Source organism: Fundulus heteroclitus, chromosome 16 (genome assembly GCF_011125445.2).
Source record: "Fundulus heteroclitus isolate FHET01 chromosome 16, MU-UCD_Fhet_4.1, whole genome shotgun sequence".
Lineage (NCBI taxonomy): Eukaryota > Metazoa > Chordata > Actinopteri > Cyprinodontiformes > Fundulidae > Fundulus > Fundulus heteroclitus.
The window spans coordinates 30,820,467-30,836,955 of NC_046376.1; the positions used below are offsets into that span (position 1 = coordinate 30,820,467).

General features: G+C 42.8%; 1 protein-coding gene across 4 annotated transcripts in view; it reads right to left on the reverse strand.

The window, feature by feature from the left end:
- Nucleotides 1–16,489, reverse strand: part of pkn1b (protein kinase N1b) — a 58,008-nt gene that overhangs the window by 21,005 nt on the left and 20,514 nt on the right. For 2 of the 4 annotated variants that reach the window (XR_004932986.1, XM_012867920.3), the window contains exons 1-5: nucleotides 15,069–15,158; nucleotides 8,366–8,666; nucleotides 6,723–6,868; nucleotides 5,420–5,540; nucleotides 1,893–2,038 (exon numbers count right to left, since the gene is read on the reverse strand). Coding sequence is in view for 3 of the 4 variants with exons in the window: in XM_012867920.3 (XP_012723374.2) it covers nucleotides 1,893–2,038; nucleotides 5,420–5,540; nucleotides 6,723–6,868; nucleotides 8,366–8,666; nucleotides 15,069–15,158 (804 nt within the window). In the remaining variant the exon portion in view is untranslated. Of the gene's footprint in view, nucleotides 1–1,892; nucleotides 2,039–5,419; nucleotides 5,541–6,722; nucleotides 6,869–8,365; nucleotides 8,667–15,068; nucleotides 15,159–16,489 lie in introns of those variants that run through there. The other 2 variants (XM_012867922.3, XM_012867921.3) reach the window with 1 other exon arrangement.

Consider the following 16,489-nt stretch of genomic DNA (forward strand, 5'->3'; position numbering starts at 1 on the left):
GTGGTGTGTGGTCACAAGGCGAGCTCAACACATCACACACCAACAGATTTCGCTTAAGATCATTCAGATGCATATCATTACAAAAGGAAAAGGCGTTAGTTAAAGAAGCGGAGGCAACACGACCGGGGGCTCTACGCTACCTGCACTATGAAATTCAAAGACTCGAATGTTAACGGGGGGAAATTGTTTTTAGGGTGCTCCGGCTTAGAGTACATACAACAAACAAAATATGGAATAAACAATGTGTGCAGATTTTCTTTCACGTTAGATAGTGCTAAGATAAAGAAGATAGATAAGGTAAAAAAAACAATTAGTATCAGAGTCCGAGGGCTTTGGTATCAGTCCCTTCGCAAGTGACATGAGGCTTGTTACATAGATTACCGTATTTTCCGGACTATAAGTCGCAGTTTTTTTCATAGTTTGGCCGGGGGTGCGACTTATACTCTGGAGCGACTTATGTGTGAAATTATTACACATTTTTACCGGTATATCATTACACCTGTTATTTTCACACCAAACCGCAAGAGGGCGCTCTAGGCCTGTGTTGAATCAGACGTAAGCGACGTAGAAGCGGAAGTGCCGCGTCTTCTACCTCCGGAGTTAACGGAGTTATTTGAAAGTGACACCGAGGATGAAGATTTCACTGGATTTTAGTTATTTGGAGTGACACGGGCGCTTTGGTTAACTTCTTCGCATGTTATTTATGCTATAGTCATCTGAATAGCTTTTAATATGTTACGTTAACATACCAGGCACGTTCTCAGTTGTCATGTAGCGTAAGCTAACCGTACAATTATTCAGCCTGTTGTTGCCTCTGTTCTATTTTTATTTAAAATTGCCTTTCAAGATGACATGTCTGTTCTTGATGTTGTATATTATCAAATAAATTTCCCCCAAAAATGCGACTTATACTCCAGTGCGACTTATAGTCCGGAAAATACGGTAATTATCCTTCATGAATCACAAATAATAAGGTAATGGAGACGAGTTGGGGAGGAATCCCTCACTGCTTTTTCTGATTGCCTAAAAGTCACATTCAACACGCGGCATGCTCGTTTGTCCTCAGGGGACGCCACACACGGACATCGGGGGAAAGACAATCCAACATGTTGAATATCCCCGATTTGATGTCGGAGCGGTCCCGTTGTTCCACTGAGCGGACCCGATCGCTCTTAACACACGGCAGGATATTCTCTTAAGTTTATTTTAAACTCTCGGAAGGGGGAGGTCGGGGTGAAAATCGGGCCAAAAAGCCTACCGTGTGAACCAGCCTTAACTGTGTTCCTTGATGTTCTCCAGCGTTCTCTAACAAACCTCTGGATTTATACCTAGATTAAATTAGACACAGATGGAGTCTGGTTGCCACTTAGGTGACTTTCTAAGGCAGCTGGTTGAGCAAAGCTGACTGAGTAAAAGCTTACAGCACACTTTACAGATTTCTACATCTACCATGTTTCGTTGGTCTACCTCATGAAGTTTTAGTAAACACACTTTCAGAGTTTGTGGTTTTAATCTGGCAAAATGTGAAAAAGTCTAGGGGGTGTGAATACTCTTGCAAGGCACTTTGAGCTTTTGAGTTTTCTTTGATAAATGAAAGAGAGAAAACTGATCTGATCCAGTTTGTATTCTCTACTTTTAACACTTCCACAAAAGCTGGTCATTTAATTTTCCCCAACGAGGTCCTTATGTAGCAAAACCGTTCCCCAATCGGCATTAGAAACTGAATTTCTATCACTCAACTGCAATCTGTCTATATGATTGGATAGATTTCACTGCATACATCTGTTTGTCGTGTAATATCCCATGAGTTATTTGCTTGACTTGGAGACACATGAATAAACTGAAGTGAATTTCACGGTCAGAGCCGTCCCCTGTGGTCTTTGTTCCCTGACCTCAGCGATGGCCTTCTTATCCTGGACTTTTCCTGCACCCAGCAGCCTCAGCATGTTCTTGGCTCCCTCAGCCATGGCATGTTCCACGCGATAGTGATGCCAAAGTTCCTCCACACGCAGCTCCACCCCGAACAGGTCCGGCTTACCTGGGAGACAGGGCTAAGATTCAGTCAGAAGGCAGATGGTCGACATTAGACACAGAGACACGCGGTGGGGATTCATGCCAACAGGAACTAAGCAGAAGAGAAATGTAGCTTCACAATTTATTTTAAACACATCGAAGGTTTGGAAAACATTGATAAAATATATTTACTTTTTGCAGCTGGACGTCACTAATACCAACACAGATCAAATCAGGAGGAGTGGAGGTATCCAGTTAAATTATCCAACAGTTTTTAAACAAAGCAGCGGTAATGTGACTTTGTGTCTGCACCGTGTGGCAGAGCAAGCCGAAAAACGTACGCATACGGCATAAATCCAGTTTAAAGATGTGCATTGCACGATGCCAAGCACAAACTAAAAGAAGCCTGCAGCTAAGGATCTTTGCAAATGAAGTAACCTTGTGTCTGGGCACACAGAGAGAAAGAGAGGACTAGTGTATGTGAGCGGTGCAGAATCAGAGCTATAAGACAGAGGTGAGGTGTGCTGTAGGTGTGACAGGGGAGTTCAAGGTGGAAGTGGGAGTGCATCAAGGCTCGGCTCTGAGCCTCTTCTGGTTTGCTGTGGTGATGGACAGGTTCACAGACGAGGTTAGACAGGAATCTCTATGGATTATGATGTTTGCAGATGACACTGTGATCTGGGATGAGAGCAGGGAACAGGTAGAGGGAAATCTACAGCCCTGTAAAAGGCAGGGATGAAGGTTAGCCAAAGCAAGACAGACTACATGTGTGAATGAGAGGGACCCTGTGATGTTACAGGGAGCAGAGATAAAGAAGGTGGAGGATTTTAAGTCCTGAGCAACGGTGAGTGAGGAGAAGAGTTAAAGAAACGTGTCCAAGCAGGTTGGGACGGGTGGAGAAAAGTGTCAGGTGTGTTGTGTGAAAAAAAGAGTATCAGTAATGAAAGGAAAGGTGAGACCAGCGATGTTGTCTGGTTTAGAGACAGTGGCACTGAGGAAGAGACAGGAGGAAGCTGGAGATAGCAGAGATGAAGATGTTGAGGTTCTCCTTGGGAGTGATGAGGATCGATAGGATCAGGAATGAGTTCATCAGAGTGAGGGCTCATGTTAGATGTATTGGAGATAGAGCCAGAGAGGCCAGAATGAGATGGAAAGATGAAAAGGGAAAAGCTTAAAGAAGAAGTAACTTTGTGTCTGGATAGATCCAAATCCTTTAAAATGACAAAGCTAAAAACAGGGCTTCATTATTTCAGGCAAAAATAATTAATAATGAGGATGATATCAGTTGATAAAGAATATCTTCTTTTATGTTTCTATCAAGAGCTTTAGGATTTTAGTTAAATCGCTACCAGAGTTGGTTATCAAGAGCAATGAAAGTTGGGCCAGCAGGACAAAATCATAGCTGTCATGCAGGGAGTGAAACATAGTAGTTCAAGAAATTGTGCATCCTAGCAGAACTTTGTGACTAATAATTTGCTCTGATATAGCTGATATGACAATCGTGTGCATGTCGGTTTTTGTGCAGATATAGATGTGAGAAAAGATTTCACAGCGTGTGACTAAAATGTATTCTGGCTGTGCATTCTATCTAAATATAAACCCGGAAATCAACTGGTGATCAGAATCGGATGATTTTCCAGCTTGATCGGTTCCTGTGCGCTGTCACGAGCCACGTAAGTGCGTCTTGTCTAGCGGAACCTGTGGTTTCTTTTCGTGATTGGCTAAATCCAACCTTTGGTAGGCGGGCACTTGGTGTCGCTTCACCCAATCAGCTCAGAAAGTTCTCCTGAATGTCCCTCCTTTACCTAAATGGATTTAATTGGAGCAGACCCCGTTTCATAATGTGTAGCGCTACACATTATCAATCTGGATGGCCAGGTTCATATTTTCTAGGAAGGCTGTGTTCTGCAGCAGAGAGCTGGACTTCAGCGGTGACTGGTCATTTCATGCTTTAGCAGTTTTGATCATTTCATACCTGATGTGCTAAGGTACGAAAAGGAGCTGCCTGGCAAAAGACATCATTCATAGCTGTCTTGGGAATGAATTGACAAAGAGGCCAGTTGACCCAGAACCTCCTTCAACAGAGCCTAGAAAGGCTGGATGGACTAGAGTCTGCACACAGAGACTGCAGTTTACAGTTCAGTAGAGCTGGGGACATTATTACGTTAACGGCATAATTAATTGCGTTTCTGCTTCAGAACCAGTACAGCCCCGTTTTACGGCGGCTGCTCTCTCATGGGCAGCGCGGCAGCGCCTTTGGTCCTATTATAAAGAACCAACGAACGCCCACAGCAGCAAGCGTTTTTTTTTAACCACTGGTAATTCTAGTTTTCAAACAGAAATTGGAAACGGCTACAACTGAGATCAGCAGGTCATTGCTTTACAGAACCCAGCTTGGAAATTCTGATTGTCTCTTTTATTCCCTTCGGTCGATTTCTTCTCTTTTTTTCGACGGATTTCCTCATTTTTGTCAACACATTGCTTCAGATTTTCCACAGTGACTTCTTCTTTGATCAACCAACAGGCTTCATTTCCCTCACCCTTTCCATTTTGTTTTGGAACTGTTCCTATTTTGAAACGCATCAACAAACAGGTTTGGCACACTCTGAAATATGCTCCGGCGGGGACCTTGACGGCCCCGCGTTATTGTTTCCCCTCACAGATTTAAGATAAGATAAGATAAGATAGGCTTTTATTGATCTCACGTTGGAGAAATTCACTTCTCCAACATTTGCAACAGCTTGTAAAAGTTTTGCAAACGCACAGTCTCATCTGCAGCTTCTAAAAAAAATGAAGGAACTTATTCTGGAAATGCAAACGCACAGAGCCACAATGTCAGACTGTTAGAACCGCCTGGCGTCATATCGGTATCCTACATGAACATATGCTAAGGAGCTGCTGTCAGATGGCAAACTGTTAATATTTACTCCCTTACAGGTTTTTAACCATGTTGATTCTAGCCTCATTTAGAAAACATGCTCAAAATGAAATATCCCCACAAGAGCTCTTTGAACGAGCCTCCTCTGTTTCCTCTGTCCTTCATCCATCCTTCCTTTCCTTCAGCCCTCTCTGCTGCCATGTGAGCCAGTCTGCCCTGGCTCCTCTCTAACCTCAGCTAAATGAGGCATGGCTTTTAGTTGTTGAGCAACATCAAGGGGATGGAGGAACATCAATAAGGCTCTAACCTAAGAGGTCTGTAATGGACATTGTGAATATCTGTGTGTGTGTGTGTGTGTGTGTGTGTGTGCACGTATTTAAAGATCTGAAGCAAGAACTGATCGATTACCACTTGCGTCATAAAATATGCAGCGTTTCGGAGCCCAGAGGTTGACAGGTGGGATGAAAGTGAGGATAAGGCTTAAAAGAGAATAAAAAATAATAAAAAACAAAACACAAAAGCGGGTACTTTGGTTGTCGTCGGACTGCTCGGTGGCCTGCATGGCCTTTCGGATCTGCATGCGGATGATGTCTATTTTGGTCTTGCTGTCCTGCAGCATCTGTTGAGCTGTCTGGAGAAGCTTCTTGTCCTGCGAAGGACCATAAAAAAAAAAAGCACAGACCAGGTGTTAGAATGGCCAGGTGATTCTGATGTGCAGAGTAGTGAAAAAGTATTTGCTCCCGTACAGATCTCTTCTTCTCTTGCTTTTTTTTAGTCACAGATCACCAAACACAACTGAATTTCAGCCAAAAAACACTATGAGAAAAATGTCGTTTCCAATTCGTGACTATATTTTATTTCATTTTAAAAATGAAATAAAATATTCCAAATTGACCAGATGTGAAAAAGTGATTACCACTGGTAATAACTGGCAATGAGTCCTTTACATCACTGCAGAGGCATTTGGCCTACTCTGTTTTGCAGAATTGTTCTAATTCAGTCACATTGGAGAGATTCAGCATGAAAGCCCACGTCTTCTAAGTCAAATTTAACTTCTGACCTTGACTAGACCACTCTAAAACCTTTTACAGGCCATTCGGAGTTGGGCTTGTTGTTGAGCTTTGGATCATTGTCCTGCTTCCTAAACTAAGTCGTTGTGAGCTTAAGGTCACAAACTGATGCTCGAACATTCTCCTGCGGTTGCAGGTTCTCATGCAGCAAAGCCGCCCTAGACCACTACACTAACACCACAATGTTTGGCTGTGTTCACTTTACCACAGATATAACAGGATGGCTGTTCCAAAAAGGACCACCAAGATGTTTTTCTTTCCCTTGGAGTCTGTTTTTGCCCCTAGTCTCACTGTTGAATCATGAACACTGACCTTATGTGAGGGAAGTAAATTCAGCTGTTTTTTACATGTTGTTCTTGGCTCTTTTGTGAGTCATTGATGCACTCTGGGAGTAATTCTTTATTAGGCCGGTGGCTCCTGGGAAGGTTCACTTCTGATACTATGTTTTCTCCTTTTTGTGGGTAATGGCCTTAAACCTTAGCCATGTGACCCTTTCTCAAGTTTCCTTAGATCAGTGCATGGCATGTTGCTTTTTCAGATCTTCAAGCTTACTTCAGGCTGTCAGACAGGTCATTTTAAGTGATTCCTTCATTATACACATCTGGCAAAAGTCTGAATGAAATGATCATTTGAGCTTTTTGCATTTACTCCGGCCATTTTGGCGTGCGACAAAAAAGCAACAAAGAGTCTGTAGGGGGTCAAATACGTTTTCACAGCAGCGTAGACGTGAAAACGGCCAGATGGTTCAGTCAGGAGAGTACCTTGGTACCCCCACTGGAGTATATGGGGATCATGTTCTCCGCCCCCTGCTTGACCTTCAGCTCAATGTTTAGCTGCCGCTCCAAAGCCGCAATCCGGTGCTGATTGGCTGACGTCCGACTGACAGAGCCCGGAGACATAATGGTATCTGGAAAGAAGAACAGACACTAAATGGCCAGGTTATTTCTGCTGTCTGTGTTCACTTCATGAACACAGACAGCAGTCAGACACTGGTGCTATCAAAGAAACCGGACTTACTGGAAAGGATTTATATGTACTGTACCTTACGGAATATAATGACAATAATCACCACACCTTGAGTAAAAACAAATGTATTTCAATATTGATTTCCCCTGTAGTCACTTTTGAATTTATACATCCTGTGTTACATAAATGTTAGTACCAGGGATAACCAGCAGGGTTGTCCTTTTTCCAGGAGAAGGAGGTGGACTCATGCAGACCAACCACCAATCGAACTGTTGTGAGTACCATGAATGAAACTTCGGATTTAGTTTCACTTTTAACCTGCTCAATTTAAGCCCCCAACAAGAAAAATAAAAACATTGATTGTCGACTTTAATAAAAAGTTTAGTTATTATTTTCATGTCAGCCGTCAGGGAGTTTAAGAACGTCGACGCCAGCATAGAGCTGAGCCTACAGACGCTGGGCGAATGATCGCTGTGTGCAGCAGATAACCTAATATCACCACTTTGATTTATTAAAGCCATTTTAAACAGCAAGCTGTGTTTGTGAACATGAAATGATCCCAACTAGCTCATCTCGGATCTGACTGGTTCCAGTAGCGCTGAATAGCTAGAGACAGCGCCAAGCGTCTACAGGACGTGTCTCCAAAAATGAAGGTCTTCTTTCACTTGATTTACACGGAGCAAATGACCCATTAAAAGGTGGAAGAAGTTTGGAAAATGATTTCTTCCCGTAAAATGTTTAAAGCTATAGTTCAGAAACACTTTGTTATACTGGGTAAAATGGTCTTTCCATGCTGACAGTAGTCGATCTATTATGTATCCATAAAAAGAAACTTAAAATTAGATCTCTGTGAGAGCTGCAGGCCGGTAAAAACTCTGACCAATCCTGCCATTCAGTCCGAATGGAAAGAACCAATCAGATGCCTTCGCATCTTGCCCCTTCCCAAGTTTATGAGAGAAGAGGAAGACCTCAGTAGAAAGAAATAAGAACAGAATGGATTTGGGAGATTTCTTTTTAAGGGAATCCCCTGAGGAGCGGAAGAGCAAGGTAAGACGGTCTTGTGCATGCGCAGTTATTCAAAAAAGAACTTGGAAAAATTTAACTTCTGGAAAAATTGCAGACTATAGCTTTAAGAATGATAAACCTGGCATTCTAACAGGGAGAAGAGACCGTGTAGAGCCACTGTTGCTCTTGGTATGGAAAGGTGATAAAGCCGCAATAAGACTCTGCTGGGATAATCTGTTTGGCTTTAAAGATAGGGAAATACGCTGAAAGCAGTATCTTCCAAAAACACTTTGAAAATAAAGCAAAGTCACAGTTTTGAACTCCACGTTGAGGGGAAAGATAAATTTAGAGAAGCATAATTGATATGTTTTATAATACACAGCATAGGTGTTGTGTCACCCCCACAGTGGGATCTCCCTGGTGTGTACTGCACCTTTGTTGTCATCTGGGCCCTTGACAACAATGTGTGCGTCCAGCTCCTGCAGCTGAGTCTGGAGGTTCTCCAGCTTGCGCTTGGAGCTGCGGAGCTGCGAGTCCACCTGCTGGCCTTTCCTCTTGTCCGTGATGGCCCTGCGCAGATTCTCCGCGCCCTCCTTGATCTTCAGCTCCTTGCGGATCTCCCTGCGGATCCTCTCGCGGTGCTCGTCCAGGCGCTGCTGCACGCTGGTGTCCGAGAAGTCCGAGTTTTGGTCCAGGCCGAGCTGCTGGAGCACGGACAGGCCATCCGGGTCGTTCTGAGGAAGGACGACACAGGTGGGTGAGAGTGGTGAAGCTGTGGCGCTTTATTGAGGGCAGTTTTTCTATTGCAGAAAAAAAGGGCCCCATCAGTTCAAAGGAGAACGTCTCCACCAGACAGCTGGTGGACGGAGGATGACTCAGACAAAGCTTCTGACAAACTGAAACAGTGAGCTGGAGGGAGGGGAAAACAGAAACTGGGTGAATCGTCATCCGGTGAAACCTACAAACTTGACGTGTTGGGGCAGTATCAAAAGCTGAGGTTCCATTTAAGTGCATAACAAGCTGAGTGCTCACATCAGCTCCCCGCGCTGATCAGCCCTAACAAGATTAAAGCAGATTAGAACAGCATTATAATACGGAGCAGAATCAATCAGGCTGCCTCTGCTCGGGTCACATAGGAAGCATAAATGTCATACAACCTAAAAAAAAAAGCGGATGAGAACGCTATTCATATAACCAAATTTGACCTTTTCTCTGCTTCAGTCAGCTTGACTTGAACCTCCCTCTAACACAGGGGTGTCAAACTCATTTTGGTTGAGGGGCCGCATACAGCTTAATCTGATCTACAGAGGGCCACACGAGTTAACTCATTGCAAGATTAAATAGAACTAATAAATGTGGACTTGTTGTTGATTTTTATATTAAATTAATTTCACTTTTACACAATATATTATAAATAACCTCAGCGTTTTTAAGAAAAGTATGTGCAATTTCAACAATACTTTTACTCAGTTAAACATTTACTTTTGCATTATGCATAAGAACTGATCACAGTGATTGTACAATGTTGAAAAACATTTATTCACATTTTTTGGAACTTAAAAACATTGTCCTGCATGACAAAATACATCAAACAGATAAAAATTAAGAAATGATTTAAAATCAATTTTCCACATCTGAAGCTTAGTGCTATCATCTGCTGATTAAAACAATATAGGAACTGCAGATTTCCAATTAAACGAAATACATGTTTTTTTCAATAATTGTGTTTTCATTCTCTTCCTTTCATCTCCTCTTTCTTTCACCTTTTCCTTTTTCCTTCTTCTTCTTCCTTTCCTCTCCTACTTTCCCATTGTAGTGTCCATATCATTTGAGATATTCCCCGCATGAATCATAATAAAACTATTCACATTCATAAATCAAGCGGAGCACTATGGCAAAAGCAGTACTGCTCCACATGTGAAAGTCAAATCTGATGAGCTCTTTTTGGCATTAAGACAACAATTCTTATTGCCACATTGCCAGACAGGACACTGGATATAAGTGGATATTATTGTTGAATAATGATAATGCATTTAGCCACCGGGCCGGACTAAAATGTTCGGCGGGCCGTAGCCGGCCCGTGGGCCGTATGTTTGACATCCCTGCTCTAAGCTATTCTGCCTATACAGTATAAACCCTATATTTTCCAGGTTTTGCCTAACATATGCAGTTTTTTTTATCAATATCTACAGCCACAGGAACAGTAGCTACTCCCTCAGCACAGCGGGGCAACTCAGAAGCTACTTCCCTTCTCACTTCAAAATAAAAGTAAAACTTAGATACAACCCAGTGTCAAGCTTGACGTACACTCCTTCACACTGAGGGCCCATGATAAAAGCTCAAACTTACTACAGCCGACAAAGTCAGGCTAACAGCAAGTGGACAGCGCTTTGCAAGACACACTTTACTTAGGTGGGGATTATGTCTCTCCTGGTTTACAATGGATGTATTTCATCACATATTGGTCCACCTTTGTCTCGTTTGAGGTAAATGAAACCTTTTTGTGATCTGGGCATCGTAAAGAAAAAAGGCTATCAAGTAGTAACAGCGAAAATAACTTGATGAAAGTTTCTATTTTCGTGAAATTTCTTGACTTCACGAAAATAGAGTGTTATATCCTGTGGTTAAGACACTGAATAGTCCTAACAGAACCCTCTAGACTTTAAAAATAGCCTTAAAACTTGAAACATGTAAATAAACAGAAAAGGGACTATTACTTATTAATGCATCTTTGCTTATAATAAAAGGAATTTAAGTTAACTGCTTTATAAAGATAAATTTACCATTTATTGAATGTTTGTTATGCACTAAAAAAGAAAATTATGCAAAAGGCCCAAACACATTCTTTGGGTTATGAATAATCCAGTTGAATCAGCATTTCTCTAAATAAGCTATTCATATGTTGGTCGGTTACGGCCATCGAGATTTGAGAACCTTAGAAATGTTCCATCATATCGTTCCTACGGTTCTGTTTTTGAGATACCAGAGAAAATGTCTGGCGTTTTCTGTGGCTCTAAGGAGCCAGGGAGCCCAGAGCTCTCCCCCTCCAGTCTGTTCGCTGCACACTGCTGGTCAGCTGGCCAAAAGATATGAAGCTAAACCAGCGACAGCTTGCAGTGATATTGAAAAGCGATTTGGCATTGTGAAATCAAACATTGAAAGGTCAAACATAGAAAATACAAACACTGAAAATACAAATATTGAAAAGTCAAACATTGAAAAGCCAAACATTATGGACGGCACTGGTTTGCCGTCCATAAGTTGGAATATTTTTACACCAAAAGGAATAAATATTATTTTTCTGTTTCAAATAATAGCATATAGTGTGGTTTTAAATGTGCACTTTGTGCCTCTCTGAATGACTTTGAGCGTCCTGTGATCATAGTGGAAGAGGGGTAACAACTTTGACCTTCCAGCACAGGCACTCCATGCAGATGAACACTTTTTTTAAGAGTTATCATCCGTATCCTGTTGCTGAGAACAGGATATTTCTTCCAAAGTAATAAAATGTAAAACAATCTAACAAATGTAGGAAACTGAGGGGCTTTTTTTAAATAAGGCAAAGGAAAATTAAAGAACAAACCAGCAGAACAAACCAGCTCTACAAAAAAAAAAAAAAAACTAGTCTACGTTATTTAATAAAAAATTGCATGCTTAATCAATTGTTGAACAGGACCTTTAACTAGATCATTTTTGGCCTGCACGGCAGAAATGTTCAGACACCACTGCTTTAGATCATCTTTTACAGCTTTGATTATTTTGTTTTGTTTAAATGCCACCATGCTGTGAATCTGTGATATTTTCATTCAAGGTTATCATACTGTAAAGATCTCCTATTGGTCCATGACGAGCGGGGAACAGCATATTTCTGTCATCAAACTACTGAGACCTTGAAAAAAACAAAAACGAGAGATCAGCATTCATTCGCTGCTGTTACACCACAAAGGCCTCATCAGATCTGTCTGAAACACCTGTCCGCATATTCCGACGTTGTCCCGCTGTCCCCTCTGCTGCCGAATAATGACAGGCGGCTCCGGGCCCTTCGCCGTGCAGCCAGCTTAGGGGATCTGATTACATCTCCTTTGGCGCTCTGTGAGCGTCCAGCTACACGCGGACCGTGGCTGCGGCTCTCCGCTCATTAAAGCTGTAATCCATCTGCTTGCACAAGGCACTACAACAGTCCGGCACAGGCCCGAGGAGCAGCCGGCATCAACCACAGAGTGCTTACAGGATTTTTAACTGCAGCCTTAATGCACAACTCAAAGACAGACTGCTAAGTATGTTTCACATGCTGGTAGTGGAGAGAGATTATCGGGGGGGTGGGGGTGGGGGGGGTTATTGCTGCAGACACGTGTTGTTTTCCAAAAGAGTAGTTGGAGAAAAACAGCAAATTTAAATAGAGCTACCAAGAAATGGTGACGGGGACCGGACGACTTTCAGCTTGGCCAGCTCTGACTGGTGACCAGATGGCCGGAGACTCTGAAATCCAACGTGAAAGCATCATATTTAAGTGCTATCAGGTCGCCCCAATGACACCACTCTTCTATGACAGATATTAAAAAAATCTTAGTGGAAGTGATATATTTGGCAGTAGAGGAAGCACCGAGATGCAGTAAACCTTTGAAAAGGTTCTCTACCACATCTTTTGTTCTGCGAAACAGAGAGAGAGAGCAAGACTTTCCACCTGTGCCATTCTGGAAACACTCAGCGTTTGGAAATGCTGGCATCTTTTTGGAAACCTCAGAGTTGATATAAGGATCAGGGTTCTGTAGACCGTTATCACAGAGACCATCGTTTGAGTAATGCTAGCTGCACTAACTGCTCTCAATGCTACCATAACAGTCTAAAGATAATAAGTTAACTCTGTGATTATTCTGTCTTTGTTTAAAAAATGTAAAATCATTTTTTTTTTTTTTTACAGCAGCACTGTTTCCTTCAGCAAGAAGGTCCTGAGTTCGTCTTTCTTCATGGCAAATATCCCTGTGCATGGGTGGGTTCTCTCTGGGTACTCAAGTTTTCTGACCTCTGTCCAAAAACATGACTATTAGGTTAATCGTCTCTCTAAGATTAGGTGTGAGTGTGTGTGCATGGTTGTTTGTCCTGTGTGTCTCTGTGTTAGTTTGTGATGGACTGGTGACCTGTCCTGGATATACCCCGCATCTCCCCCAATGAAAGCTTGAGATGGGTGCAAAGCCCCCCTGTGACCCCGCAAGGATGGATGGATGTTTCCCAGTGAGTGCTCAGTTTTAGACACATTGGTATCAGCTCTTAAATGTAGTGAGGAAAAATGTATTTAAATTAATAAATGTTCACAAATTATTGTCTGATCTCAGTTTTTCACACCTGGAAAAGAGACAAGAAATGTATTTACTATCTAAAGAGAAAGTTAGGATAACCTACCTCAAACCAAGAATTCAGAAATGAATTTTTCCTGCTTAAAAAAAGCTTTTAAAAAGACCTTATGTTTAAGATTAAACTAAATTGACATGTAGAAAACTAGTTGTAACTGAATTTGATCCCTCATCTTTCTAACTATATTTAGCAAAAAAAGAAAAACTGTACATGAGATTTATAAGTACATGAAACAGCTGACTCTCATTTCAAACCCAAAAATAAAAATATATCATAGACATCCTTAAAACTGAAATAGTCAACATATAATATATCATCTAATAATTGATGCGTTTTGGGTTTTCGTAAAAGCAACTAGACTACGATACGTTTTATTTTTCAAATTTTCTGTATATTTTGTGAAAAAGTGGTTCACTTTTTCTTTTGACACTTCCACCTCCATGGTTCGAAGACGGTATGAAGTTCTTTTCCTGAAATGCTATACTTGGTTTATACTGAACATGTCCCCGTTTCTCTGCCAATAACTCAGTCTTAGACTAGTTACTAGTTTAAAAAGCACTATTGTAGAAGTCCCAGCCATTGTCAGGGTTCTCTATGGCCAACATGGGACTGACCCTCGTGTTTTTTCAAACAGCAAAGATTTCCTCTTCGAACACCTCCCATGGCGGTTGTGCTTGTCCAGAAAAACTTTGGGCTGACCAGGGATGGGCTCTGATATGAACCGTGACCACTTTTACCACTTTTTAGGGTTTTTGGAGACTTCTATTAGCACCCTGCGGCCCTATTTGGGTAGCCTGCTTGGGCGTCCAAGCCCAGACCTGTTGGAATGAGTTTTGGTCTTCCTTTAATAGTAGATTATTTTCAACATGGCCGATTTCAGATTCTTTTGAGACCTCTTTATATTCCTTACCTGATTCATAAGCTGCAACAATCTGAAGACCTCAGACAGCTCTTTGGATCTCACCAAGGCGTTCACCTTCACGTCTAGAGTCAGGGCAAAACTCCCTTAAAAATGCTGAGCAACAGTGTTCTTATCGTCTGATCGTCATCTGATTTGCCCAGGTGTGTAAATGTAACCGTTTTTAGATAGGAGCAAATATGCAGTGTCTTTCTTTATTTCTTAAAAGACAAGGTGATTTTCTTTGCATTTTACATTTTTACTTATATTACCGTTTTCAATCTGTTGTTAAAAAGTGATATTAATTATCCACATTGGAGAAGAATTCAGGCTGTCATAAAAGTTTCCCACAATGGTAAATAATTAATGACGGCTGACATTACGGCTCTTAAAGACGACTGGAATCGGCTACAACTGGTATCAAAGGATTAAATATTGAGAAAAACGAACGAACCAAAGAACGCTGATCGGTGCGTCTCTAATTTTACAACATGTAATTCTGTCACACTTCAATCCTGGTGAGGTAGGCAAGAAAGAAAGCTCACTGTGAGCAGACAGGCCCGCTCATGGCAGCAGAGAAAGCGAAGCCAGCAGCAGACCACGAACAACAGGAAGGGAGAGTTTTTGTTGCTCTGACACACTTCTGTTCTGCACAATGCGACTAAATCCCCGGTGTTTTCCAACAAAGAGGTTCAGGAGCGAGCTGGGAGACGGCACAACCAGCTCAAAGGGACGAAGTATCGCAACCGATTTGCAGTGGGAGAGCAGATGTTTTGACAGGAAGCGAACGAGGAAGCTGACAGAAACGACGGCCATAGCTGCGGATGGAAAGAAGGCGCAGAGCAGGTGGCAGCGCCGAGGCCCCGCTCTGGCCGCAGTCGCCTACCGAAGACTCAGCATCACTCTGGTCAGCGGGTACCAGGACTTCAGCCAGCTGATCCCCCGCGAGGTCCTCTGTCAAGGCCTCGCTGGCCATCGTTGGCTTACCGACAGGCCTCGCTCTTGCACAAACTAAGCAAACACGCTAGGCGCTAATAGCAACACCAATCAGGCAAACCCAGCGTGCTAGTCCTGCCTCTTGAAAGTCCAGGATGTCCTTCCCGCCATGAATCAAAAAGGCAGGCTAAATCTGGAGCGAGGGATTGAGATGGAGAAGAGGAAGAAAGTAACAGCAGAGGCAGCGCCCCACCTCGCTGCTTCCTGTTCTGCTCTTTGCCAGAGAGCGAGCGAGGCGCTGTGCACTCTGTGCACACACACACTCAGCCCGGGTTTTGTAAGTGAGAGAGATCACAGTCACTCCGCTTCCTGCTACCGGGTCGCCGAAGCTGAGAGACAGGCTGTTGTGACAGAACGCGGTCGTGCTGCCTCGACCATCAGAGGCCGTGCCTGTGGACGTCGGGGCGGACGCGCCGGAGAAGTCCGGAGTACTCACATGAAGTCGGCACCTGGGTGCATTAGAGCCAAGACAGAGCCAAACCAGGCTGACAGATGGGGTCATGAGGGCACAGCTGACCACAGTGAAACCATTTTAGGGGAAGTAGGGGAAAACTTAAAATAAAAAAATAAAAAAGATTAAAAAAAGTTGTGCTAGTTATGGGTCAGTTTCAGATTCTCACTAATTGCATTGGCATGATCTACCATTCCTCCATCTGTTGTCTATACCTGCTTATCCAGGCACACACGCTCACAATCCAGAAAGACCAATAAACCGAACAGTCATACGTTCAGACTGTGAGAGGGAGCTGGAGTATCTGAAGTGAACCCATGCAAGCTCTGCGTCCTGGGTTTGAATCCCGGGTTCGAACCCAGGACCTTCCTGCTGCCTAGAAAGGAAGCAGTGCTACCAGGTGTGCCGCTGTGCAGCCCTGTAACATGATCATGTTTCATTGATTTAGAACAGAAAAACAACAATTATTCCAATCGCCGCTACATCAATAAAAGTAATGAGCCATGCTCCTAAATGGCTTTAAAAGTCCTCTCCGAGTCGGTGAGCATGAGCCACCTGGACCTCAGAGGCAAGCCCCAAATCTCTGTTCCTATTGGTCTTAGTTCTGCTGAACAACCAGATACAGTTTTCACCATAGACATTTTATACAGCAGGTAGACGCCCCACGGACTGGTGCTGCCTGTTGGAGCTGGTGTTTCAGCGTGGCCGCCATCTTGGATGTGTCTCTCACATGACGCCAGTGCATTTATTTGGACTGAGGAAGCTGTTTGCCTGACTAAAATAAAACATAATTCTCTCAATTTTTACCTGATTTTCACATGGTTTGGTTTGTTACAAACTGCAGAGGTGTGGTTATGATA